The sequence below is a fragment of the Anser brachyrhynchus genome (assembly GCF_964034855.1).
Source record: "Anser brachyrhynchus genome assembly, chromosome: 21".
Classification (NCBI taxonomy): Eukaryota; Metazoa; Chordata; class Aves; order Anseriformes; family Anatidae; genus Anser; species Anser brachyrhynchus.
In genome coordinates, this window is record NC_137714.1 from 7,248,985 (window position 1) to 7,273,918 (window position 24,934).

At 40.6% G+C, this 24,934-nt stretch overlaps 2 protein-coding genes across 7 annotated transcripts in view; one reads left to right on the forward strand and one right to left on the reverse strand.

Moving 5' to 3' along the window:
• Positions 1-24,934, reverse strand: part of CFAP74 (cilia and flagella associated protein 74) — a 74,528-nt gene that overhangs the window by 42,870 nt on the left and 6,724 nt on the right. The window lies entirely within an intron of this gene.
• On the forward strand, positions 172-19,707 carry GABRD (gamma-aminobutyric acid type A receptor subunit delta). 2 transcript variants are annotated; one of them, XM_080564466.1, is made up of 9 exons: positions 172-4,152; positions 12,246-12,358; positions 12,917-12,984; positions 13,229-13,449; positions 14,176-14,258; positions 15,986-16,123; positions 17,044-17,199; positions 17,789-18,000; positions 18,780-19,707. In XM_080564466.1, exons 1-9 carry the CDS (start codon positions 4,085-4,087, stop codon positions 19,077-19,079), a joined length of 1,359 nt encoding a protein of 452 aa, XP_080420592.1. In that variant the 5' UTR covers positions 172-4,084; the 3' UTR covers positions 19,080-19,707. The 2 variants fall into 2 exon arrangements, with proteins under 2 accessions (XP_080420592.1, XP_080420593.1); XM_080564467.1 differs by having other exon boundaries at positions 17,047-17,199.

Here is a 24,934-nt window from a genome sequence, read left to right on the forward strand (position 1 = left end):
GTCACTGCACCCCGCAGCAGGATGGCCAGATGCCACCGGATGAGAGCACAGCACTGAGAGCAACACATCTGCAGTGAGGGAAACATCTCCAGTCCTGGAGCTAGCCCTGGCTTGGGGCAGAGTGGGGAATGTCGTCCCAAGTCTTCTGCGCAGAGGAGAGAAGAAGAGGGCAAAGTGGCCACACTGCACTTCATGAGTGTTAAAAAAATATAAACAGACTTGGGAAGGAAATGGATGTTCTGCAGAACATTTGGAAGCAGTTAAAAACTTCATTTCTGGTCCAGGGCTTTAAGTGAAAGGGACAATAATATTGTGGTTATACTGATATTTAAATACAGACACAGTTGTGCTGGGGCCATGGGACATTGATACAGCACAAAGAATCATTTTTGTACAACCTCTGAAATAAGCTAAATATTCCCACCATATGATTGCTACCGATATTTCCAAATCTCATTTATAAAAATAGGCATATGTGTGTAATTTATATATCTAGAGACATTTGGCGACGTTGCCACAACAGTCTTTCACGAGCTGTTTATGTGGAATCGTGGGAGAATGAAACTAATTATCCGTGTGGTACATTTTTTTGCCTCTAAAAATTATATATGGCAATATGACATCTTTGCTGGCTGCAAAACCACCTGTCCCTTTTAGAAAATGATCTATTAAGAATATCAGGTAATGCAGTGCAACTGTAAAATTAATTTAAATAATGTTCCTTTGATATGCTCCCAAAGTTGTGAGGTAATAAAGGACTATGAAAACTTGTTATTTAGCACTGAGCATATTTTTTCTGAATCCCACCAAATTATGCTCTCTAATAAATTATTTTACAGCAGCAGTAACAAAAGTATTGAGCACTGTAGTCAGGAAGGAGTTGCACCTGTTACATGTTAAGGAACAAAAAAAAAGCAAACTTGACAGCTTTTGAAACGTGGGTTTCTGATTTTCAATTATAGCAAAATATTATTTCAAAGTTGTGATCTTTACTTATTACTTGAGAAAATGTAAATACTGTAAAAATGCTAATTATCAACATAGCAAAAATAACAATTAATTATTTAATAAATAATAATGGTTTAAATTATATTTGCAAAATTGTGCAGACGTGGGAGGAGCCCACCAACTTTTGATAGACTGACATGGTCCGATGGGATGGAAACACTGACTTGGGTATCACGTTGGTCACCGCCACACTGCTTGGCCAGCTCTGCTGGTTCTCCATGAGTACAACAGCAAACGTGGAGGGAAGCTCCAAATTGTCAGATTCTGAAGTGAAAACCTGGCTTTGTTGGACCACCGTGCAGTCCTATCGTCTGTCTGAACTCCGTATGCAAGGTCAGACCATACAAATATTTTCTTAAAAGCTAGTGCCTGCAGCCATATGGATGGAGGAGAGGCAGCAATTCAGCATAATGACACAAAGGCTTGAGAAAAATGTGCTATCATGGGCCATCTTTTAAGACTGTTGGACAGTTACAAGCCGGTAGCTAAAGGAAAGCTTCAATTATTTTCAAGAGGATTAGATGAGAAAGATTTGGGGAGCTTATTTATTTTGTTTTGTTTTGATGTTTTAATAGCAATTTTAATTGTTTTTTAATCTCTTGAGCAATTTTAATCTGTCATTGACCGTAAAGAGTTTGGGATATTCTGCTAGAATTGTAGGAAATTAAATATATTGTTGATCGTTATTATTTTATCCTCTCTCTTCCCTTTGGTGAAGAGGAATTACTTATTTTGAGTGGGGGTGTGTGTATACATATATATTTACAAATATATATGAAAATGGCATATTTTGCTTAAGCTTGTATTTGTAGGCAAAATCAATTAAACCCAAGGCTGAGTGATCTAGCATTTGTCCTTCTTCTATATAATACAGATGATATAATTAAGGCCCATTTACATCAAATGTAGTTTACTTATTTGAGAGAAGTTACACATTTATTTTAGGATTTTGTGCGAATGAATCTTAGAACATCTCTTTTTCTGAAATATGGACACAAAGTGGCAGCTAAATCAGTCTTGTGAAAATAACACGACATCTTGTTAAGCCCAGGCACTATCATGGTGGTGCTGGAAGACTCCCCATGTATATTTCTCTCATTCATGCTGACATTATTAATCCAAATTTGTAGTATAAGACCTTGATCATTCAAGATGATTACAGCAAATGGATAAATATCCCTATGCAATGCCCAGTGATATGAATGGGACAGTAATTTTTCCTGGGATAATCAGAACCTTGATAATATACCTCGGTTATCATGTTATTACACTCCTGAACCCAAACACATTCCCATCACAATTCCATTGAAGATTTTGTGGGCAGTCACTTACTGGTTTTGGCTACGGAGCTGCTGAAAAAGGAGCAAAATGGTAGGTGAAGAAGAAAAAGACCTCGCTTAATGATTTCAGAGAAAATATGTACATGATACTCTTCTTTTTTTTCCCCAATATCAGAACCACTGACATCAGAGAACTTTTTCACTGAATCAAAGTCGTAAGGAAAGTGTATTTGGTGTGGAAATACAATTATTTTGGTAAGGATCGTTTTAGAGGATCACCATTGTATTTTCACTTGTTTCAATGGTCAAATTCTTAGCAAGGTCTATCCCTTTAGAACATATGCTGCCATGGTCTTATACGCACATGCAAATACACACATTCACACGCATGGCTACGTACCATACATATACCAACTCTCATTCTAAATGTTCAAATTGCCTCCGCTGATTTTTTTGCTATTTTAACAGATATATCCTAAAGGCATAGAAATCTGTGTTTATATTTTACTAGTAAACCAGATGACAGCTGAAAAGCAATACCAAGGAATTCTCAGAGTAGGTACACGGCTCATTGGAAAGCCATCCTTGAGTCGGAAAAATGTCAACTTGAAATACCCTGAAAGGCGTAAATCTGCTCTATTAGAGAGGCAAAATCATCCTGTTCTCTGTTTCATCCCGTAAATTCCATTAAAGATCTTGTGTTTTCCCTCCTTCACCACCACCAGTTTTCATCTGACAATCCAACAACTAAATTCAGGTCTTTTCCTCCTTAGCACGCACTAGGTGCAGGCACGACCACTGGAATGTGCAGAGAAAGGAAGAGATCAGAAAGAAAATGAAAGCCCACATCAGTCTTAGACATTTATGATGTACATTTCTATATGTGTGGATGTACTTTTGTGCATGTATTGACTACATCTGCACACAGCCTGTGTACAGATCTGTACATTTAATCTCCTTCATTCAATCTGTACATTTATTCTCCTGAATGCACTCTCTTATTCCCCTCATCCATCAGCCCTTTGTTGCCATTTAAAATATTGGTACTAATTAGTAAGAATAAAACCGACCACAGGAAAAGATAAAGCACTTTACCCCAGGCACATCCTTTAAGTATCTGCACATCCACTTTTCCTTTACAATTTCTTTAAAATGTCTCCTCCGCGGCGCTCCCTTCGTGGGCTGCTTCTAAAATTGCCGTTGTGGATTGAGCGGCAGCAAAAGGCAGAGGAGGAGGAGGAGGAGGAGAGAAGAGGAAGGCGCGGACACGGAGGAGAAAAGCCAGCCTGCCCCGGCGCCCAACTTCCCTGCGCCCACTCCCGCTGCCTGCCTCGGGCCCCTCAGCGACGGCAGACGGCCGGGCACAACTTTGCGAGCTCGGGGGAAGCGGGGAGCCCCTCCGAGCCCCCCGGGGGCGGCGTTGGGGTGCGTGCGAGGGGGGAAAAGGCGGCGCCGAGCCCCCTGCCCGCCGCCTGAGGTGGCTGCGAGCTGAGGTGGCTGAGGTGGCGGGGCCGCGCTGCCGCCCTCCCTCCATTTTCCTGCCGCCCGCCCGGCCGCGCAGGACGCCTCAGGGGGGCCACTTCGCCTCGGGACCAGCCCGGGGAGCTCGGGGGCCGTTTTGGGGCGGCAGGCTGCGGGGAGAGCCGGGCTGCCCCCGGCGGGACGGAGCCGGCAGCAACTTAAGGGAGGATGGCAGCGCTGCCCGGGCTGCCGAGCCGCCGGGAGAGCCGCGGGGTGCCGACGGACAGCCGGGGGAGCTGGGTGCCGTGCGCCGCTGCCTAACGACCGGCGCTAAGATGGAATTTCTCACCTGGCTTTTCCCCGCCTTGGTCCTGCTCTGCACCCAGCAGCACAGGTGCATCAGGTAAGGCAGACCCGCTCCGGGGGCTTAGCGGCGAGGGCTGCCCCGAGGGGGAGCGCGCTCGGCGGGGAGCGGGCACCGCGGGCTCCGGTGCTGCGTCCCCGGCTGCTGCCGGCGGGGGACCCGTGGGTCCTGCCGGATAAGGGACCCCTGCTTCCCCCGGGTGAGGATGCTCCTCTGCCAAGCTGAGGGAACGGAAGGGGTGTTCTCAGCGGGACGCCGCTGGAGGACTTTTCCTGAGGCGCCCACCCGAAGCTGGGGGCGATCCCCGGGTGCGGTGGCTCCGCACACCCCGGAGCAGCCCCGGAGGGTGCCCGCTTGAGCACGAAACGCCCGCAGAGCCCAGCAGGAGCGGGGCACTGCCCCCGCAGCCCTGCTTGGGGCTGCCCCAGCGACAAACCCCAAACCGACATCCCTCTGGCAATACCCCACACCGACATCCCTTTGGTGATGGGCTCGGGATGGCTCCTGGACCTGAGATGAGAGGATGGGCCTGGCAAAGATCTTACAGAAAGTTTGAAGAACAGCAGCCATTTCTTTCAATAATAAATTTCAAAGATAAATGTTTGTGATCCTCAGTCACATTTACTCAGGAGGTGTTAGCTAGGCAACCAGCTATGTTCGCTATATATTCTGTACAGATCTGGAGGCTGGATGTGGAGAAAGCTTGCCATGATTATGCAATGAAAACAGAAGGGGGAGTAAAAAAGGACTTGCTGCATGTAAAAACATGCCCACATCATCCAGAGCAGAGGTGGCTGTGATATTAAAGGGGTCTTCCTACTTCTGCTTTATAGACATTGCTAATAACTTCAGAGGAGTAGAAGAGGCAAAGCGATTATCGTAGGAAGACACAACATTGCGGTCACAGTCTTTGGAATTAATTAGTGAGCTCTCTTTCTTCCACTGGAAAGAAAAAAGATCTTGCATTAAAGGAAGTGTCAAGTCAACTGCTCTTATGCAGGACTGGCACAATGACTTATCCTGTGACCTTGAATCTGTTACCCAGGGCCAGATCCTGCCACCTTCATGCTCTGAAGCAATCCAGTGTTAGACTGAAGGCAGAGGAGAAGATACTGATTATGACCGAAGGGCATAAAGATCTTGCCCCTAATTTCAGTGGTCCTGTTTCTCTAACTGCACTTGGGCTAGCACTAACTATTTTGGTTAAAAAGTAGTGTTTGAGTAAAACATAAATTTAAAAAGAGTGTTATGGAACAATCAGTCGTCTCAGCTTCTGCCTTCAAGATCTGTTTCTAGTCACAGAAACTGCCAGGATATGTGCAACCTGCCATTTTTTAGGTAAATTGTCATTGGATTAATTGCCTAGTTACTTGACTTTCTTCCTCCAGGTGCACAATAGTGACAAGTTGTTTGTTAGAAATATATATGCTTACGGCAGAAGGCAAGGAAAGGCAAATTCTAGCTTGTGAAATTCAAACTGCCTGGTTCTTAGTAGTTTTTCAAATATGCCAAAGTGTAAGACATGCAGTGCTCAAAGCAAGCTGCACTGGTCAGTACAACACAGCTTTCTGAAGATTCAGGATTTAGCATGGCTATGGGAGAACATTGTTTAATCCTGTAAAAATTGAGCAAGCTTGCTTGCATGTATACTTTTGATGAGTTAATGAGATGGAACTAAAACAAAACTTTACCCTTGCATCAGTAAAATTACTCACACAGATATGACTCTTGACCTATGAAATAATTCCCCTTCTAAGAGCCCAAGAAGCACGTTAACTCTTGTTTTTCTTTCTTGGAGTCCTATAATATGACATTTTTGGTAAGAGATGCTTTTACAAAGAGCAGTATTAGTAAAATACTGTGGTTTTAGAATAATGGGCAAAACTACCAATAGCTACATTTGTATTGCTCTGATTTTGCTTTCTAAATGTAATGTGATTCATAGTTATGATGACAGAGGCCATCCAAAACCACTCAATTCTCCGGTCATGAGTTCTACAGCCTGTATATTGACAGGTGTAAGCAAAAACATTTCCAAAAAGAGGAACATTTCAGAGAATTCTGAACTCAGTAGTATGACATAAGATGTCCCAAAGGGAAAGCTACCTATTAAAATAACACTAAGGTTTGGTAGAGGAGAGAAGTGAGGAACATATGCAGCCTGCTTCCTCGTGGCATTTTTGAGTACCCTTTGAGGGTGCTTAAAAGAGCTGTACTTGACGCAATTTCTCTGTCCTGTGCTATTTGACTGAAGTGAATGAGCCAAATTCAACCTAAGTCAGCACTGTTTACTTATGCCAATATTGTTTTCATGTAAACAGTTCTATAAAAGTAGTACTTTTTGGTCTGCTTTTGGCTATGATTAGTGGCAAGAAATTTGGCACCTACGTGATTGAGAGCTCTTTGGGGCAAAGACCATTTTATCAGCTTGATATGCTGTGGATGTCACAAAACAAAAATGTCAGAATGATTCTCTAATTAAAAGCAGGTGTATCATTTCTATTAAAGATTCTACTATATTAAATGGCTTTTATACGTTTGCATAAAATTGTCCTCCTGTACTGTATCTCCCTCAGTCTTTTACTTCTAGTCATGGAAATGGGGGAGCTTTAACACGTGAATATATGCAAAGAGTGGTCTATTTTCTGTAGCTTAAAACTCACCGAGTTTTAGTGCTTTGATGGGGCTTTGATGTTCAAAAGGTTGCCATGAATTTAGCTTAATGCTTTTTCAATTACATTTCAAAATACAGAGCATATTTACAGTGAGCTTCACTTAAGAGTCTGGAATGGCAGATGGGAAGATACACACACTGCCCTGGATAATCCTGGAGCTTGACAGAGGCCAGATTGTTCACTGACCTTGCTGGATATTCCTTGTGTTTTTCCCAAGAAAAGGTTTTCTTGAGTGGCAGTGACATCTGGGACTTTTGCCCCCAAAAGAGATTATCTCAAAGGAGAGGAAATGTACTCCATCCCAGTCCTCAGTATCAGTCGGACTGGCATTTCCATCTTCCAGGTTAAAAGATTCATACAGCATCTATGTCACCTCCCCAAATAGAATCAGTCAAGCTAGCAGATTTAAAGAAGCAACGGAGATGCAAAAGTCGCTTTCCACATCGTACTGCAGTATATATTTGTCAAAAGGTTAGCACACTCTCCCTACAAGTGTGACCTGAAATCGGTATCTCATTGGCCACCAACTTAGAGATGCTGTTGAGCTTTTGGCACTGCTGCTAGAGCTTTTGGCACTGCTGCGCAAAAATAATATTGCTAATGTTGTATCTTACTCAGCTGCTGTAGTGCACACAGAATATAGAGGTTGCCTCTTTCATTGGTTTAATATAAAGACTTAGCAGATTTTTTTCAGTAATGTTGATAAATATCCAGCAACCATTTTCAAGCAGTGTTCTCGAAGACAGTGAAGACAGGCTAACATCTCACTTGCCTGACAAGCCTCTTCGAGACGTGCTGTCCGAGTTGATCGATGCTTCTCCTCCAGAGCATTCCAGATAAGCAGAATGCCGTGGTCCCACAGCAGCTGGGAGAAAGGTGTCAGCTTGAATAGAAATGATTCTAGGATACACCTGCTTTTGATTCTAGAACCGACAATACTGAGCTCTAAAGGAGATGGATTTCTTTGCTCTGTCATTTGATCCATTGCTTAGAGTTGCTTTCCTAACCTGTGTCAAGGACAGCTTTGTTAGACAAAGAAGAACTTCATAATTTTCCTAGGTTTATCACTGGTGGTTTCATCTTTCCTTTGTCTACTATGCAAGAGAATTATTTTTTTTTCAGAGTTTAAACAGCAGAAATCAGTTTTCTACTGTTAACAACCAGGTCTGTTGAAGTTCTCAAAATGCTGAAACTCCACAGTTGGATGGATGAAAATATATTCTCTGAAATATCTGCTTGAAATGAGATGGGTACAGAGTGAGAACGTAGATAAAAAAACATCCTTCTCAGCTTCAGATTTGGGAATGATTTCCAGAGAGATATTAGTGCACAGCATATGCTGTGGTTAGGTCACCTAGGCACCCCGCTCTGGCCTGGTGCAAAGTAAAGGTAAGCTTTTGATGAGCTGTTATGCCCCTTGAACTTACCAAATCAATAGCTTAATTTTAGAAATTCATTTTCTTACTAAAACAAGCTCTAGAGCAGCCTACATCAGGAAGCAAACTTGCTAATTCCACTAATGGTAGTTTCCTTTCTTTTAATCTTTACTGCTTACATTACAAAAAGCTAATCCCTTCCAATGAGTATTTTATATGCTGGTCTTGCTTTTTCAGGTAAAACACATGAACAATATTTTAGGCCATTATAATCCCTACTGCTTATCAAGGATTAATGACATTCTTCCACCATCCTTCACGTAACTTGAAAGCACTGGGTGTGATGTACGGAGCGTTGGCTCAGTGGAGTTACCCCAGACTGGTCTGTAAAGTGCCATGAAGCTGAAGGCCTGCTTTCCAAGTCATCCTTTCTGGCCAGATAAAAACATAAAGATTATACGTAGAATATTTTTGAGTTCGGTATTTTTCTTCCCCCTCAATAATCTTGAGGGGAAAAAAAAAAAAAAAAAGAGGGGAATGGGAAATTTCTGCGATGCTGGAGGACCCGGGATGACTTTAGACCTGAGGAGCACACTTGAGGCTGACACAAGCAGGACTTGGACGCATTTCCACCATGCTGAATCACACACCCAAGCATACAGCCCCGGCTCCATCACTCCTATGTCTGTTGCTATGCTCTAGTCCCGTATTCATCTTCCTGGAAAAGCCTAATGTTAGCAAAAGCTTTTGTTAACTCGCTGATAGCTGTCTGTAAATGCGACTGTAGGTTATGGTGCTTCCCAGCTTCTCTTTGTGTATTTAGAAGCCATTCAGCCAACACCATGCCAGTGAGAACAGCAGTAACTGAGGAATTTTGTTGCCCATTTGTAGAAATTTAAAAATGAACCAGCAGTATAAACATAAACAATGTTTAATCTAGTCATAAAATTATTTCAGCTGTAATACTTTTAACAACCCCCACTGGTATAAAGTGCATATAGCACTATTAACTTCAGCAGATTTGTTACACTGATGATCTGACCCTAAGGCTTTATTAATAATAGAAACAAGATTCTTTTAATTGTGTCATGGATATTTAAGTAAAACTCCCTCTAGATTGTAATCTGCTTAAAACACATGGCAAGCTCTAGCCCACAGTTTTTAACCCAACTCTGTCATCTGAACTTGCTTTTAGCTCTGTGGCTCTCCATAATGCCATTACAATAGACTACTGGCACAGGATAATTGCTGCACACTGTCAATGCTTTTTCAGACAAAAAAAGATGAGGCTTGAGGCAGTTCTTATGGCATTATTTCTTTTATAGCAAGTGCCTGATTGTAAATTGGTTATCTGGGAATGATTTCTTGATGCGCGCATGTAGAGATACCTAATGTGAAAGGGGAGCAGCGGATTTTTTTTCTATTATTTTTGTCAGCTTGATTACTCATGGCATTCTAATTTTACAACTTGTATCTAGCACTGTCATTGTGTATGGAGGAAGCATAAGCTACATTCTGCCACCCTCACAGCTCAGGCTCGCAAGATAGGCCACCATACTGCAGCCACCTTTTGACTCGAGTATCGTTTTAAAAACACTTTGAAGAACTTGGCTGCAGTTTTAGCAAGATAAATCAGAAAGCACCATCTTCAACTGAAAAGACGAATAGATTTTTGGCAGATAGTGTATATTCATTCAGGTATATCTGCCTATAAAAGAGGTTTATATATTTTACTGATTAGTAATACCACTATAAATCTATGGCTGAGACTTACATCTTACAAATGAGTACATTTCTAAACAAAATACTTAAAAGATAGTCTCATTCTCTATTCTGCCAAGGTCTTAATTTAAATAATTCTTTGTTTTCTGCATTAACTGACAGCCTTAGTATTTCCAGAAATAGGATGGTGGACGTAAAAGAAAATAAATTAAAGAATTTCTGATCTGCAGTGGTTGAGGGTCTTGCAGAAGAAAGCCAGAGCTTAGCCCTTGGATCTTGTCAAGTATTATTAAACAGTGATTTTCTTTAAGTAACAACTGACACGTGGAAGACTGAGAGATCAGCACATAGGAAATGGCAGTCTGATAGAAAGAAGTGTTTGATTGGTTGGTGGGATGCAATAAAGAAGGAAAAGTCTTTATTGACATCTATCATAAATCTTCAGAGCCTTTCTTTAAATCAATTACATTATTCCAATTTATATAGCTGAGAATATGGCTCTGAGTCTCCCAAGATCCTTACTCAGAAGAGATAAAGGGAAGTGAGAAATGTCTGGGACTGTCATTTTAGATGAACAAACAGCAATCTGCTTATGGCAAGGCAGCGTTACAAATGTGTTTAATATATATCCCCAATTTCAGCATTTTGCATTGAGCTAATGAAGTTTCACCGTGGAGCCGTGTCCCTATACTTTAAGGTCACCTAGGCTTTGACAACTCTGTTAATGCAAATTTTCAGTGTCTCAGCTGCTCAGGACTTACATTTATACATTGTTATCCCAGAACTCCTCCCTTTTATAATTGATTCCATACACATGGGGCAAGAATTTCATCACCAGGGTGATCAAAGACTTTTCTTTCAGTTCCCTGTGAGAAGAGTTGGTTATTGTAGGATACTCTGCTACCGTGCTAGCAGTGACTGCATGGGCTAAGCTGAATGCCCGGACTGGCATATTTTGGAGAGAAAAAACACGTGCTTTATGTGGGTCAATGTCACATGAACACTCTAAGAAAGTTATGTAAGTACCAAGGCAGAATATATTTATGGTATATTACTCTGCAGTCTTCCGTCAGTGTTTAACAAGCTTCTCTTCTGTTACTAGTGACATACATCTCTCAAATGCCACATTTATTGCTGGCCTCAGTGGAAGATGCTAAAACAGTGCTCAGACAGCTCCGCTATAGTACGTGCATTCACATACGTGCCTCTCTCGAACCACTAGCAATTTTCCTCTTTGCAAATAGTTGTGGTAGACATTGTCACAGTCCTTCCCTTATCTATTCCTGTCATGTCAATCACAGTGCTGGCAAGAGGGATTATGTGAGCAGGCACAGATCTGCTCCAAAGGAAGTCTGCTAGCTCAGTTTAAACAGTTAATGAAGACAATTTGAGTTTGACTTTGCTTCTAAGAGACTACGGAATAGCTCCTTCTACCAGGAGGGTTGAGGGGCTGGTATGTGACAGGTGCTGGAAAGGCAACACAAAACGGTGCTGGTATCTTCAGAGAGCGTCGCTGGGTCAGAAAGAAGCGTATGCCTTGCACCCAAGAGAAGGAGCCTTGTTTCTGGGAGGGGGCCTGTGGCATGCTGCACAGATCTGGCAGCAGCACACCACCTCCCCAGCAAAGCCTACTGACTGCTGGTGGACCACTCGCGTCCCAAGAGTGACTGCAGAAGGCTGTGTGCGTTGCAGCATCCTACACTCCTGACCCAAGGACATAAGGCCAAACGCCCATGCTGCCTGATGCTGGCAAGGGGAAAACAGCAGAAGCTGGGTGCCTCCCGGAATGATGGAACCGTCCCTCTGTGCCCAGAGCTCTGGGGCACCTGGGGGAAGGTGGAGTGGGACAGAGACATGTTGGTGTGACAGACAGCTTGCTGCTGCACACTGTGCACATCACATTTGAAGATATACGTCCCTTCTTGTTCTCAGCTGTTCCACAGTGGTGCTAGGAGCTGTCACAGCTGCTGTGTCCTGCTACCCAGGTAGCTGCATTTCAGCATCCACACATGCATTTCAGCATCCACACATGCGTTTCATGCAGCATACAAAGTATCTTGCTTTTTCTTATGCTTTCTTTACATTTCTAAACCTTTTTTTTTTTTAGAAAAAAAAGTGTGTGCTTTTATCTCAGAAAGAGGTGGTGTTCTTGCCTGAAATATGTTTTGATTTAAACAGAAACATCTGAAATGGTCTTCCCATCTGTATACAGTATTGTTCCACTAAACTGCCAGTCATGCTTAGCTGATTACACTGTTGGTGGTCTCTAGAGTAAAAGAGGCTATGTCTTCAATTTTCTGTTATTTTTATGTCTGTAAACAAAGGCAAGTTTTAAAAGTTATTTACTCTCTTTACCTAGAGCTATGACTGACATTGGAGATTACATAGGCTCCAACATCGAAATATCCTGGTTACCCAACCTAGACGATTTGATGAAAGGGTATGCACGGAATTTCAGGCCTGGGATTGGAGGTGAGACATTGAGAATTGTCTTCTATTTCTTGCAATCCTTCTACCCTCCGATGTTTATCAGAACTTCATTTTCCACATGACGAAAAAGTTGCAGTTATCTTGTACTTGGATACTGGAAAAGGTAACAATCAGCAATTTGCCCATTCTGCTATACAACACAACTAGCAATGCACTCTTCTCACTGATACAGTTCTTAGACCCCTGATAACTAAGTTGAAATCATTTTGGATTGTATTGTGACAGTAATTTCTGCAATTGCTTGAAGTCATTAAACCAGAGGATGTGATTTCCAGAAGAGATTCCATAAGTTTCAGTAGTTGTGCTTGTATTTCATTTCCCTCATCACTGAAGGGAGGTGTTCTGTTGAAAACTGAGGACACAATCTGCTAAAGATGGGAGTCTCTTGCCCTAATGCAGATTTCATTTGGAAAGTGCAATTTACCATGGAAGACTCTTCAATGAATTCACTCTGTATGAAAGAATTAACATTCTTTGGTCATCTACATATTTAACTTGCTATGATGATGTAAATCATGCCATTCAAACATTTTTTCTCAGGTCCTCCTGTTAACGTTGCTCTTGCAATTGAAGTAGCCAGCATCGACCACATCTCAGAGGTGAACATGGTACGTTATGAGTTAAACTCACCAAGTTGTGAACGTAAGTACTGCAATGGCAGAAAGTGTAGGTGGCTAACTAAATAGAGAGGTAATTGATTGTTTAAATTAAAATGGGCTGAGTATAAAATACTTCTGTGCACAGGGAACAGCTAGGACATGTCTAAACCAATCCAATGATTTTTGACCACCTCCCGAGGCATCATCATGTTTGTTTAGCACCACTTGTTGACTGGGATTTCTCTTCTCGTAGGAATATACCATGACGGTATTTTTGCACCAGAGCTGGCGAGATGAGCGTCTGTCTTACAACCACACCAATGAAACTCTGGGCTTAGACAGCCGGTTTGTGGACAAGCTCTGGCTGCCAGACACTTTCATAGTAAATGCCAAGTCTGCCTGGTTCCATGATGTGACTGTGGAAAACAAACTTATCAGGCTCCAGCCAGATGGGGTCATTTTATACAGCATAAGGTGAGCAAGAGAGGGTGCAAGTGTAGTCGGTCATGTGTTAACTTTTTGAATAGACTTCAAAGCAATCACTCATTTTTCCCACAATAATTCCGTAAAATAACCATTAATTCAAAGCAAAACCAACTTCTGGTCACTCCTATTGAGAGATCCCTTTGCTTTACAAGGATTACGCTGCCAGAAATGTACCCTCAGCAACACTACCAGATTTTCCACTGAGTAACCACTAATCACTTTTCAAAATGAAAAAGAAGCTTCTCATAACTATTTGGGCACCAGGGAAGGAGATGCTGAGTGCAAAACAAAGATTCTGTTCTCCACTTTCTCGCTGTTTTCCATGGGAACTATGAGTCTGATTTAGGTTTAGCTTCTCCATCTTAGGAACAGAGAAAGCAGAAGGTCCAGAGCCATCCTTACGGTATTGGTAATGATCTCTGGGACAGTGGAAGGGACCAAATTTGGCTCAGAAAAGTCCTTTTATCAGCACACAGTCTTGACTCTGACATTAGGCAAATCATTTGACTTTTCAGCTCTCTCTCCCCTCCCAATCTTTGGGTTTCCCACATGCTTAGCAAAGAAAATAGCCCTATGAATTTTGAAAATAGTGTGTTGTAATAGTATTATTAAGGTTTTCAGAGTTTTCTATTTAGTCTTTGGGTTCTGAGAAAAAAATAAAGTCGCCAGCTCTATCTGAGTGCAACTAACTGCTGTTCATTTTGCTTGGGACAGGATTACCTCAACGGTGGCCTGTGACATGGACCTTTCCAAGTACCCAATGGATGAGCAAGAATGCATGTTGGATTTGGAGAGCTGTAAGGGCTGAGTACAGTGTTTCATATAACCTACATGTTGCTTACAGCCTGCATATATGGTACTTAGCTCGCTGGAGTGATTTTAGTCACTGCAATGTAAGGGGCACTTAGGATTTACAAATAAAGGGTAAAAACATGAATCAATTCATTCTCTGTTGGGCATTAGACTGTGGACGTTTCAATGCTGGTTCAGCTCTGTTCTGATTCAAAACTGTAGGATTTAATCCAGTTAAGAACAACCTACAGTCCTGCTGATGATAAATGTCTGGAACTTTGTGCTTGATGTAAAACGTAGAGGAACTGTGACAGTCTTTTCAGTAGCATTACTGAGGTTTCCATCAAATCCAGTGAGAAGAAGTAAAGAAGCCCACAGGCAAAATTTGGTGTGCTATTTTTCCTTTGTGAGAAAATATGGAAAAGAAATAATTCTGTTTTTAATGAATGAGATTGTGACTAACTCTTGCATAGCCATTTAGTTTGCCTAGGCATTCTTGCATGTTACACCAAAATCAATCAGAATACTGCAGAGATTGGCTTAAATTCATTTACACTCAGAAAGGTGAGTGAAGAATTAATTTATATTTTGTCCAACCTGTATTTTATCTATGATCGGCATGTTATTCCCATGAGCATTAATACTTTTGAATTAAATTCACTTACACAAGCAGGGGCCACCCAATTACTAGCAATGAATTTGGCCTGTTGTGATTTTTATATTGAGTCTGGAAGACTGGGAGTCCTCTGGATCTGGGCTCAGAGGTTCTGGGAGTTCCAGAGATTTGTGAACAGCAATTTCTGACCAGAAGCATGAGCCTTTGATGCAAGTTTCTCTTCTTTTTTAGCACGGACTTTGTTTGCTAGGCGATTAACCACAATACCATTTTATCCTGTCAAAAATAGCAATCTACAGTTTCACTTATGTAATCACCAAATGCAGAGGCAGCAGACAGTGAAGCAGTGATCAATTCTCTCTCCCTGCAAGTTCTGCAGGGAATTTTGGTGGTGGTTGAATTTTTTAATTGAATTTGAGGATTTGGTTTCAACAAAAAAGTAGAAATAAAGCCTCTTTAAACCACTGAATGGTTTAGTAGCAAGTTGTGCATTAACAAAAAACACAACTAGCAGACATTGATTTCCTATGGATTTGCGTGTTACATAAATCCACTCTTGCATCTCCCACCCTTCTCTCATGTCCCTGGTACCATGCACCTCTCCCTAGAAGTTATTTGCCAGCTGCCACCCATACTAAACTGCAATAATTATAGGTTGATATACATGGCGATTGTCAACGTAGCTTCTGCATCTCAGAATGGACACGGGTCTGTGTTATAATCTTTTCTCTAACTGGATGCACTAATTTGATTTTCTGTTCTCTACACACCATTTCTTACCAAACTTGCAAGAATCTCACATCTTGTATGCAAAGGAGCTTTTTGAGACAGTTGGAATATTTCTCATGACACTGAAGCGCACTGTGCCATACCACATAGTGTTAGTCAGTGTGAATCAACTTGGATTATTCTCCCTATAGGAAAGCTACTCTTGATGGGATCCTGGAAACACTGGGGTTGCCAGGATAGTGAATTATCTAGACTGAATCACAGTATGTTTGCATTGGGACCAATGAAAATCAGTGTAGCAAAGGAACTACACGACTTCCACAATGAGCCTCCTAGGTTCTTAATTTCTTCCCCAAGCTTTGTATTTATTCAACTTTCTTTTGGCAGATGGCTATTCTTCAGAGGACATTGTCTACCACTGGTCAGAAAACCAGGATGAAATCCATGGGCTGGATAAGCTGCAGCTTGCTCAGTTCACAATCACCAATTACCAGTTCACAACAGAAATGATGAACTTCAAATCTGGTAACAGGATCAGTCTTCGATTCAGGGACAGTAGTGAATCTTTTCCTGCATGCGGAAACCTCCTATATGTATAATAGAAAATCCCTCCTCTTCAGTAACTAATTTAAATAATCTGTCAGGTTCCTGATAATTTTTTTTTTTGCTCATACTTGCAAAAATCGCTAACCTTTTGCTTTCAGGTAGCCACTGTAGCATATTATGTCCTTTAGCTCTATTTGCTTGATAAAATACTGCATGGAATAGCCAGACAGCACTTGACAAAAAACACTTGAGGTATAGCTCACATTTTCCTGACCTAATTTGCAACTTCGGATAAAGAAAAATTTCCATTAGCCCTGATGTTATGAGGCTTATGACGTACAGTCAGATCATTCTAATTCTATCCAGTAGAAGTCAGTGGTGTGTATGCATATCACTGGCTTTATTGCAATGTTTGTAAAAGATTGGAGTCATTTCTTTCCTGCTGATTTTTCATCCTCTTTCATGTATTCAGATCCTCATTTATGCTGCACATCTCCTCTAAGCTCTTTTTTGAGTTTGAAATTAACTTGGCCTTTTAAAAAATCTAAATTTAGTATCTGGAGGACTTTCTACAGCAGATGATAAGACAGTACACATTTTGAAGCAATACTGTTATTCGAGAAGACTCATGATTTTATTTTCAGATCTGGCATTGATATGACCTGAGACAAATCATTTGACCTATTCTTAGCTAACTGTGCTGATGAGAACTGCACTACCTCGTGCAGGGTTTATGAGGACTAATTGGAAAAGATTCATAAAAGCTTTTTGTGATCCCTAGCCAAAATCATTTTGTTTAAGAATGTCGCTCTGCATCATTATAGGAAATGTTATTTTAAATACCAGTTTAACTGCAATTTACACAGTCAAAATCTTTCTTTGTCTGCTCTTTTTATCAGCAGGTCAGTTTCCCAGGCTCAGTCTCCACTTCCACCTTCGGCGAAATCGAGGAGTTTACATCATTCAGTCTTACGTTCCTTCTATCTTACTAGTGGCCATGTCGTGGGTATCCTTCTGGATCAGCCAGTCAGCTGTGCCTGCCAGAGTGTCATTAGGTAAAGCAGATAATTTGGGGAATTAACAGGGAAGGGTATGCTGAAATTGTAATTATACAATTATGCTTTCTAATATAACTCACTTTCCATTAAGGTGCACTTATGAACGCTGTGTTAAAATTTGCAGAAGGGAGTGTCCTTTAAAATATTTCTTTCGTGATTTCTGTCATACTATCAGAGCAGCTGCCTCAATAAAGAACACAGACATCTAAAGATGGTTAAAAGCAGTAGTGAGTGTAAGGCAGTTGTATGAAATAATTGATTTGAAGGAACTGGAGCTGTGACAAAAGTGTTCCTAGAGCTTGTTAACCCGTTTGTCTGAGTAAGGTTTGCAAGTCCAGATCCAAACGTTTTTGAGAGTTAAATCTTCTTGCTTTGTTTGTCCAGAACTAGAGCAAAAACAAGGATAAGATGTTCAAAGCTGTGTTAGTCATAGAAATCCAGTCTTTACAAGCTCTTTAAATCCCGTTTGGAAAATCAGAAACCACACCATTAAGAGTCTCCTACTGTGAAAAGTATTCCTCAGTTTCAGATTAGTAAATATGCTTATTCAGGTATACTAAAGGAACTTTCTCATACCACACTGCAGGTATAACTACTGTTCTTACTATGACTACGCTGATGGTCAGTGCCCGGTCTTCACTTCCACGAGCATCTGCCATCAAGGCGCTTGATGTTTACTTCTGGATATGCTACGTGTTTGTCTTCGCTGCACTTGTAGAATATGCATTTGCACATTTCAATGCTGACTACATGAAAAAGCAAAAGAACAAGCTCAAGGCAAGAAGGCAGAGTGGAGAGGTCAGTAAGCCAAATACTGTGAAAAGATTTGCAAAAGCAGTGGCTCTGCATTACAACCTTTGTCTTCTTTGCAAGATTTCTTGCTTAACACTTCTGTTATGTTAATATAGCAAGCGGCTAAAAGCAGCTGTTAATTTTCCCATGCAGCATGGTTAGCATTACACTAAATGCAACATATTCTTACATGATTTGTTGCTGTATTTAAGATAGGAAATGGAGAATAAGAGAGAATGAGTAAGAAGAGATGCGAAGTATGTCTTGAGCCAAATTTTTACATCTTATACTTGGAGAATATATTTAGAGCCTTTGATATTTGTCCAGTCCTCAGTGTAAGTTAAGGTAACCTAGAGTTACACCTGTAGGGTCGGGCAATATCAATATGACACTATTATACAAGATGGGGAAGAAAAGCCTTTTATCAAAACATATTATTTCGTAGTTTCTTCTGCTAAGGCTCTTTTAGGTCTTCTACAGCATAATAAAATACCATCAGCAAAACAGAAAAGTAGGCTTGTAGTCTTATTACTTCGTTTTAGGAAGCCGTAGCAGATATGACTGATCAACGTTCATTTTCTGTCCCCCTTCCACATTCTCTTGGCTTTGACAAGAGCCTGTAAACTGCCTGCTGGCTTTGGCCACACAATGGGATAACTTTCATCTCAAAGTCAGTCAATACGCAGTCAGGAATGCCTCAACATGTTGTCTCAGTGGTGTCTAGCTTGGATGAAATACCTTTGCGTTATAACTTACTGTTACAGGTTCTCCTCTTTCCTTTGCAGGTAAACGTGAAGAATGCCATTGTTCTGTTTTCCCTTTCCATAGCTGGTGTGCACCAGGAACTGGCCATTTCCAACAGGCACCACCGCATTCCCAGAAGTCTGCCCGGATCATACGGCACAATAGAAATAGAAACTGGAGAGACAAAACTGCGGCAAGAAATGAAACTGGATAGAAAGAGTGGTCTGAAGTCCCTCTTTAAGCCCATTGATGCTGATACCATTGACATATACGCCAGAGCAGTGTTTCCTGCAGCCTTTGCAGCAGTCAATGTTATATACTGGGTTGCCTACACAATGTAAAAAAACTATATGAAGAGCTAAAAATTGAACAATACCTACACACTGAAAAGTCCTTGCTGAAACTGTATTGTTCCATCTCTTCTCAAAATATTTTCTGATGAGCTTGAGACACTTCTAGTCAAGAAACTCCTACAATCAATTCCTACTAAAAGCAGCAAGAGGAACAATTTGTTACTGATCTGATTTGATACATTAATAACTGTACTCTGCCAAACAGTCCCAGCTCCTTTTGTTTCCTCTCTTGCCGTGAGACAGTTTTTAATATGTATATATTTGCAGCAAACGTTTAAATCTTAAATTACCATGGTTTTCCTCCACCTGAAGAGCTGATAAGTAATGAAGGTTTAGCTTTTCACACTCAGAGCATTTCCTTTTTCTTAATGGAACAGCTAATTCCTCACTTCCACACAAGTGATTTTCTGCATCTTGCTTTCTGGGAGATGGTCCAGGTTTAACACTAGTGGTAAAGTTGGAGATTTTAATCATAAAAATCTCATGATCAAAGTAAAAAGGGAATAGAGGTGAGTGGAGGGTTCTTCTTGAATTATTATTTGTCTTGGATACAAGTATTGAAAACGTTTAAATGCTCTTAGTCACAGCATGAAATAAAATATACTACACGGAATTCTACAGAATTGTTGATAATGATTGCATTACATTTCAGATCTAAGCTAATGAAAGTTTAAACACTTAAACAAAGTAACGTTTATTACCGTAATATGCCCCAAAATAGACAAAAGTGGTTTAGAAACACAGGCTTTCTATGTTGGATTGCAGAAAATTTCAAAGGTGCTTGGTAATGAAAGAACTCAGACTTTGATTTCGGGAAGGACTTGAGAATTTGCTGTTAGTTTCCAGGGACAGTCTGCTGCATGTGCCTCTGAAAATCTCCTTTTTGCATCTGGCCCTAAGTAGCTGAGTAAAGTTCAAAAACGTCATAAATGGCTTCAAGTTACTCAGTCGCTTTGAATATTTTTGCCATTTTTATTCAGAGGCTGACCTAATATACTATGTTAGGCCCTTTCATATTACTTGACAATGAAATTTATGGGTACTCATACATGCTCCTTAATGCAAGACTAGATCAAGTCACCCAACTCATGCAAAGTAACCCTTTGTTCTGTAAATAATTCCAGTGATCTCAGCAAATGAACGCACTATACATAACAAATACAAGCTTCATAATTAACCTCTAAAAAAAAAAAAAAACACAGTAAATATACTGGGATATGGATTAAAAAAAACAAAATATTTTCAGTATAGGAAACCAATAGAAGACACTTCATAAGGAAAAGGTATTTTTGAGGATTTTGATGCTTTGAAAAAGGTTGTTTCAAATGTAGGGATTGACACAACAGAACACACAAAACTAGAGAGGGAGGGTAGGAGGGAGAAACTAAGGCAGTGGCTGAAAGAAGGGAGCATGGGGAGGTGCAAGATTAAACAAGACAAAAGATGTAGATATGAGAAGAGCTGTGCTGGGCTTTGAAGGTGGGTATCTAGAATGCAGTGGCTGCTGAGCAATAGTTGCAATTGCATCGAGGAGGAAACAAGCGTTTGATCACAGCCCAGTGTGCTCATTCCTCCTGCCTTACATGTATTTGTGACATGTGGTCGGATTTCACATGACCAGAACTGAAAGAGCATTTTAACACAGATTTATAACTTAAAATGAGATTTGTTCAACATCACTGAAGTAAAGAGAATGCTCTGAAAAAAAATTAATGATCCTGAACTGAGCTGTAATAGAAAATATGCTCCCATCGTAAGTCAGGCTTAGGTTCACCGTTAGGATCGTTAGTTTCTGCTATAATGGAAAAACTTTCTGCCAACTGTGTGCTGGAAGGCACAAACTGACATCAAGCTATCATTCTTCCACGAAGTTCTTACCAGTCTAGCTCTGGTCTGAGACACCTGGATTCTGCTCCAAGCTCTGGCCACTGACTTGTTGGGAACCTTACTTAAGTCATTTCACTGCATCATCTGCAGAACTGATATATAACCATACTGAGTTCTTTCCTAAATCTTTGAGTTTTACAGAAGAAAAAAACCTTTCAGGAGACACAGAAACTGTTATCCTCCAACTAGGTAGGTGCATCCCAACAGTACTTGTGTGGTGCTATTTACCATAGTCACTGAGTCTCACATACTGAGTTAAGGTGAGGTATACCCAATTTTCATCTTATCCAGAAAGCTTTAATGAATTAAGGTGATCAGGGTTCTATTCTTCCGTCAGCTTATCATACTTCTATTTTATTTTTTCTGTTCCAGATGTTGAAATGTTAAATTACAGAAATGCACCATTTTGTTTTCTAAGTTCATTTTTGGTCAAGATCCCTTTCTTCCAAAGGAAGTTCAACAGCTGGAGCTGCAACCCCTTCTGTTCTCTTCTCAATCATTCTTACTGGTTTATGATTAAGTAGAGAGTGGGATGCAAACAGCAGAAGTGTGATTTTATAATGGCTTCTCCTTACTAAGCTGTTGCTTTTTCCATGATCATGGGTCAAGTCCTTGACTTATCTTGCCTCCCCTGTCTACACCTCCTTTCCACTGGAACTGAGCTGTTCCAATTTACACCTGACCTATTTGTTTGGTCTCTGAAGCAAAGGAAGCTTAACTGTGCACTTTCATAGGCAAGGCAATGTGATAGGCATGTCTGAAACATCCTACTCAGCACTTTGAACCATATCGCAACAGCATGCTTTAAAAAGGTCATAGTGCTTTACTCTTCTATTATACTTGCATAAATCAGAAATAATCCTTTTTTAATACCAGTAGATAACTACTGCTGTGAATGCAGAGTCTGACCTTTTTGTATCCTGCTAGTTTGTCTAGCTATTAGCTTAATTCATTGCCTTTTGGGGTCAGGAACTACTGCTACAAGTGAGATTGTTGACTAAATCCAGCAGAGGAAATACTTGTAGTAGCTTCCTGAGGAATGAAAATCGTAAGAAAGTAATCCATGATTTTGGGATTGAAGTTATTGAAGAACAGAGAAAAAAGCAGCAACCTGGTCCCTCTAGAGTACGATGGCTGGTTATTTAGAGTAATTAGTGAGAAGGCGGCTGCATATATTATAAAGGCAATGTCTAATCTAATTACTTCAGCAGTAATAGTTTGTAATTGTGCACCTGACATCACTCCTTACCCTGAAGCCAAGTGAGTTAATCACACGGGGTTATTGGACAAAATTAGTTGCTTCTCCATCTGGGAGACAGTCACAGGCTGCGTGCCCTGCTGACTTCTTCAAAAGATATATTCAAAGAATTTTTCTGCAGTTTGATTGCAGATCTTCAAGGTGCACAGCTCGGTTGCGATTGATCAAAGTAAAAGGTGGCAGCAATCGTTCCCTCAAAGAAAACACCACCACCACCACCAGCAACAACAACACCACCACCCCAAAACCAAAGCTAGAATGCTAGGCTGTCACCTAAAAAAAAAATATATATATATCTCAGAATATTTCAGGAAGCCAGAATGTGAGCATACATATGGCAGTTGTGTCCATTCCAGGAATGAGGTGACTCAGAGAGAACAGGTGTTTCAGCTCCCGTTACTGCACTCGCATGAGTAGCACAAGACGAAACACCTCCATTGTGAAGGGTGGCATTTTTAAAAACGTGTTACCAAAACCAGAGATATAAACGTCAGACAAACTCTTCTAAAGGAGGACCTTCAGTATAGGAGTATTCTGTAATGATTGCAGTTTTGCACAAACCTGAAGCTTCTGTACTTTTGGAAGTGTTTTATCTTTTTTGTTTTGTTTTTATTTAAAAGCCATAATGCAGTGTTAACATCCAAAGAGAATACCCTAATCAGTTCTAACTTTATGGTACACTTAACTTAAATCTGACATCAGCTGAAGGCTATCCATGCTTTGAATAGGTTGTACTAATGTCAAGGAGGAAAAAAAATACATAGAAGGAATTGTTTCTGTGCTGTACCTGAGAGTATTTGTGTTCCTTTCAGCACACTAGAGTACTGCTCTATGGACTGGTGTGTCCGTGACAAAGAAAGTGGGATATGTATTAATGTGATCGTTCTAAATGTGAAGTGTTAATAAAGTGTAGATTATAAGGAAATTGTAGCTTCCATAAGCAGACAAAATAGATGTTCCAACTATTGAACCGAAAGATAAAAGACATTATAAGGAAAATCAAAATAACCTCAGAGATTTCATCCCATAATGAAGCTTTGCCTTTTCAGTGCCCAAGGGTTCATAAAACTCTAATTTGGCCTTGACAACAGAAAAGAAAGTACCATTCTGTATTCATGAGTGCTTTCTGGGGGGCACTTACGCAGACTACTGTATTTATGTTACAAAAAATAGCTGTTGCTGCCTCAAGAGGTTGAAAAGAATCAGAAAGCACAAGATGAAGAGCAAGATGTTGCATGATTTGTTGGAAAGCAATGCTTGCAGTGACAGCACCATTAAAAGGTCAATATACAGATATGTCTATACTGTTTCTGGGCAAAAAGGCAAGCATTTATCCAAGCTAAAGCTCTCACGTCAGTTCTTCTCAGGTTTGCTAATCCAACAGATAATGTACCGAAACCAATTTAACTCAATGAGGCTGCTAGTGTCGGTACAACCAAACACTTAATACGATTGCTGATTTTAAATACTCAGAGTCATTAACCTAAGAAAGCACTTCCCCATTAGGAGGAAAACAGCACCCCCTTTATATTTCTCTCCGCAGCAGAATAGATAGCAAAGCCTATTTTCTTTTTAAAAAAATCTAAAGGAACTCCCCTCATGCCCTCTTTATTACAGTGGCTCAAAACACTTGCCATGGTTGAAAGCTTTTTTGAGGTAATAATAATTCCGTGTCCAGTATATGTTACAAACATATATAGCTCATTCCTCTTGATGAAGACTGAATAAAAATTTGGCAGTGAATGTATCTATGTGGATGTATTTGGTAGCTGAAATGCATGACACCATCTTTCTGCCTTTATAGCTAGTGTCTTAAATGAAATGAATTTGAAGACCTCAGCTCATCGTTACATAATGCATTAGGGATCTGTTCTCTCCTTACACCAGCTTTCCATCGTGCCTATTCCTTCTACTAACTCGTGCACAGCAAAAACAAATCTGAGAAGACAGTCAAGCCCAGTCTGTCAGAAAATATAGCACCAACAGAACTAATCAGCTGTTAATGGAGTTCACTGCTCAGCAAAATGCTGGTTCAAAACAAGTCATCCAAATAGCCCGGATCGCTGAGCTATCTCAGAACTCTTCTGATCATTCTAGATCTAGGACCAACCAATGCGTGGGACGGACTAATTCTGCTGAACCGAAGACCTCTCTAGCCCAGAATCCTATCTCTCTCGCTATAATGTCTGTCATGGACCATGTGCGTCTCCTACTGAGATCAGGAATGCTTGGCACTTACATTGTTCTCTGTGTTCTCAAGTGGGGTAAAGTCAGACACTATTACAAAGCAAAGAAAAATGTTTTTATATTTGTAGGTCTTGAAAAGTATGTCATACTTTGGAAAAGAGTGACAATTTTATTTCTCTTTGACACTAGACATATTAGGCAAGACCACTCTAATCTCTTTATGCATGTATGAAAAACACAAATCCATACAGAATTTTTAAGTCTCAATGTACAAAATTTGTACCTTCCAGATATTATTACCTTAAAGAGATTCAACCCTGCAGTAATTTCATAAATTGACCAGCACATTCCCACACAAACACACACTCTCTTCCCATTTCTTTCTCTTGCACTGCACACTGTGTCACTACGTATATGCAATAAAGACAAAAAGGCAGTTTACAGCATTCTTCAAAAAATCTCCACGCTCCTAAACAAATTCTTCTGAAGATCATAATTTTGGCCCAAACAC

What these genes read in the sequence shown, in the direction of transcription:
- GABRD (XM_080564466.1), top strand. Translation starts at nt 4,085, where the DNA reads ATGGAATTTCTCACCTGGCTTTTCCCCGCCTTGGTCCTGCTCTGCACC. An exon ending in CATGTTGGATTTGGAGAGCT is followed by an intron (nt 14,259 to 15,985) that starts GTAAGGGCTGAG and finishes TTCTTTTGGCAG; the next exon opens with ATGGCTATTCTTCAGAGGAC. An exon ending in AATGATGAACTTCAAATCTG is followed by an intron (nt 16,124 to 17,043) that starts GTAACAGGATCA and finishes TCTTTTTATCAG; the next exon opens with CAGGTCAGTTTCCCAGGCTC.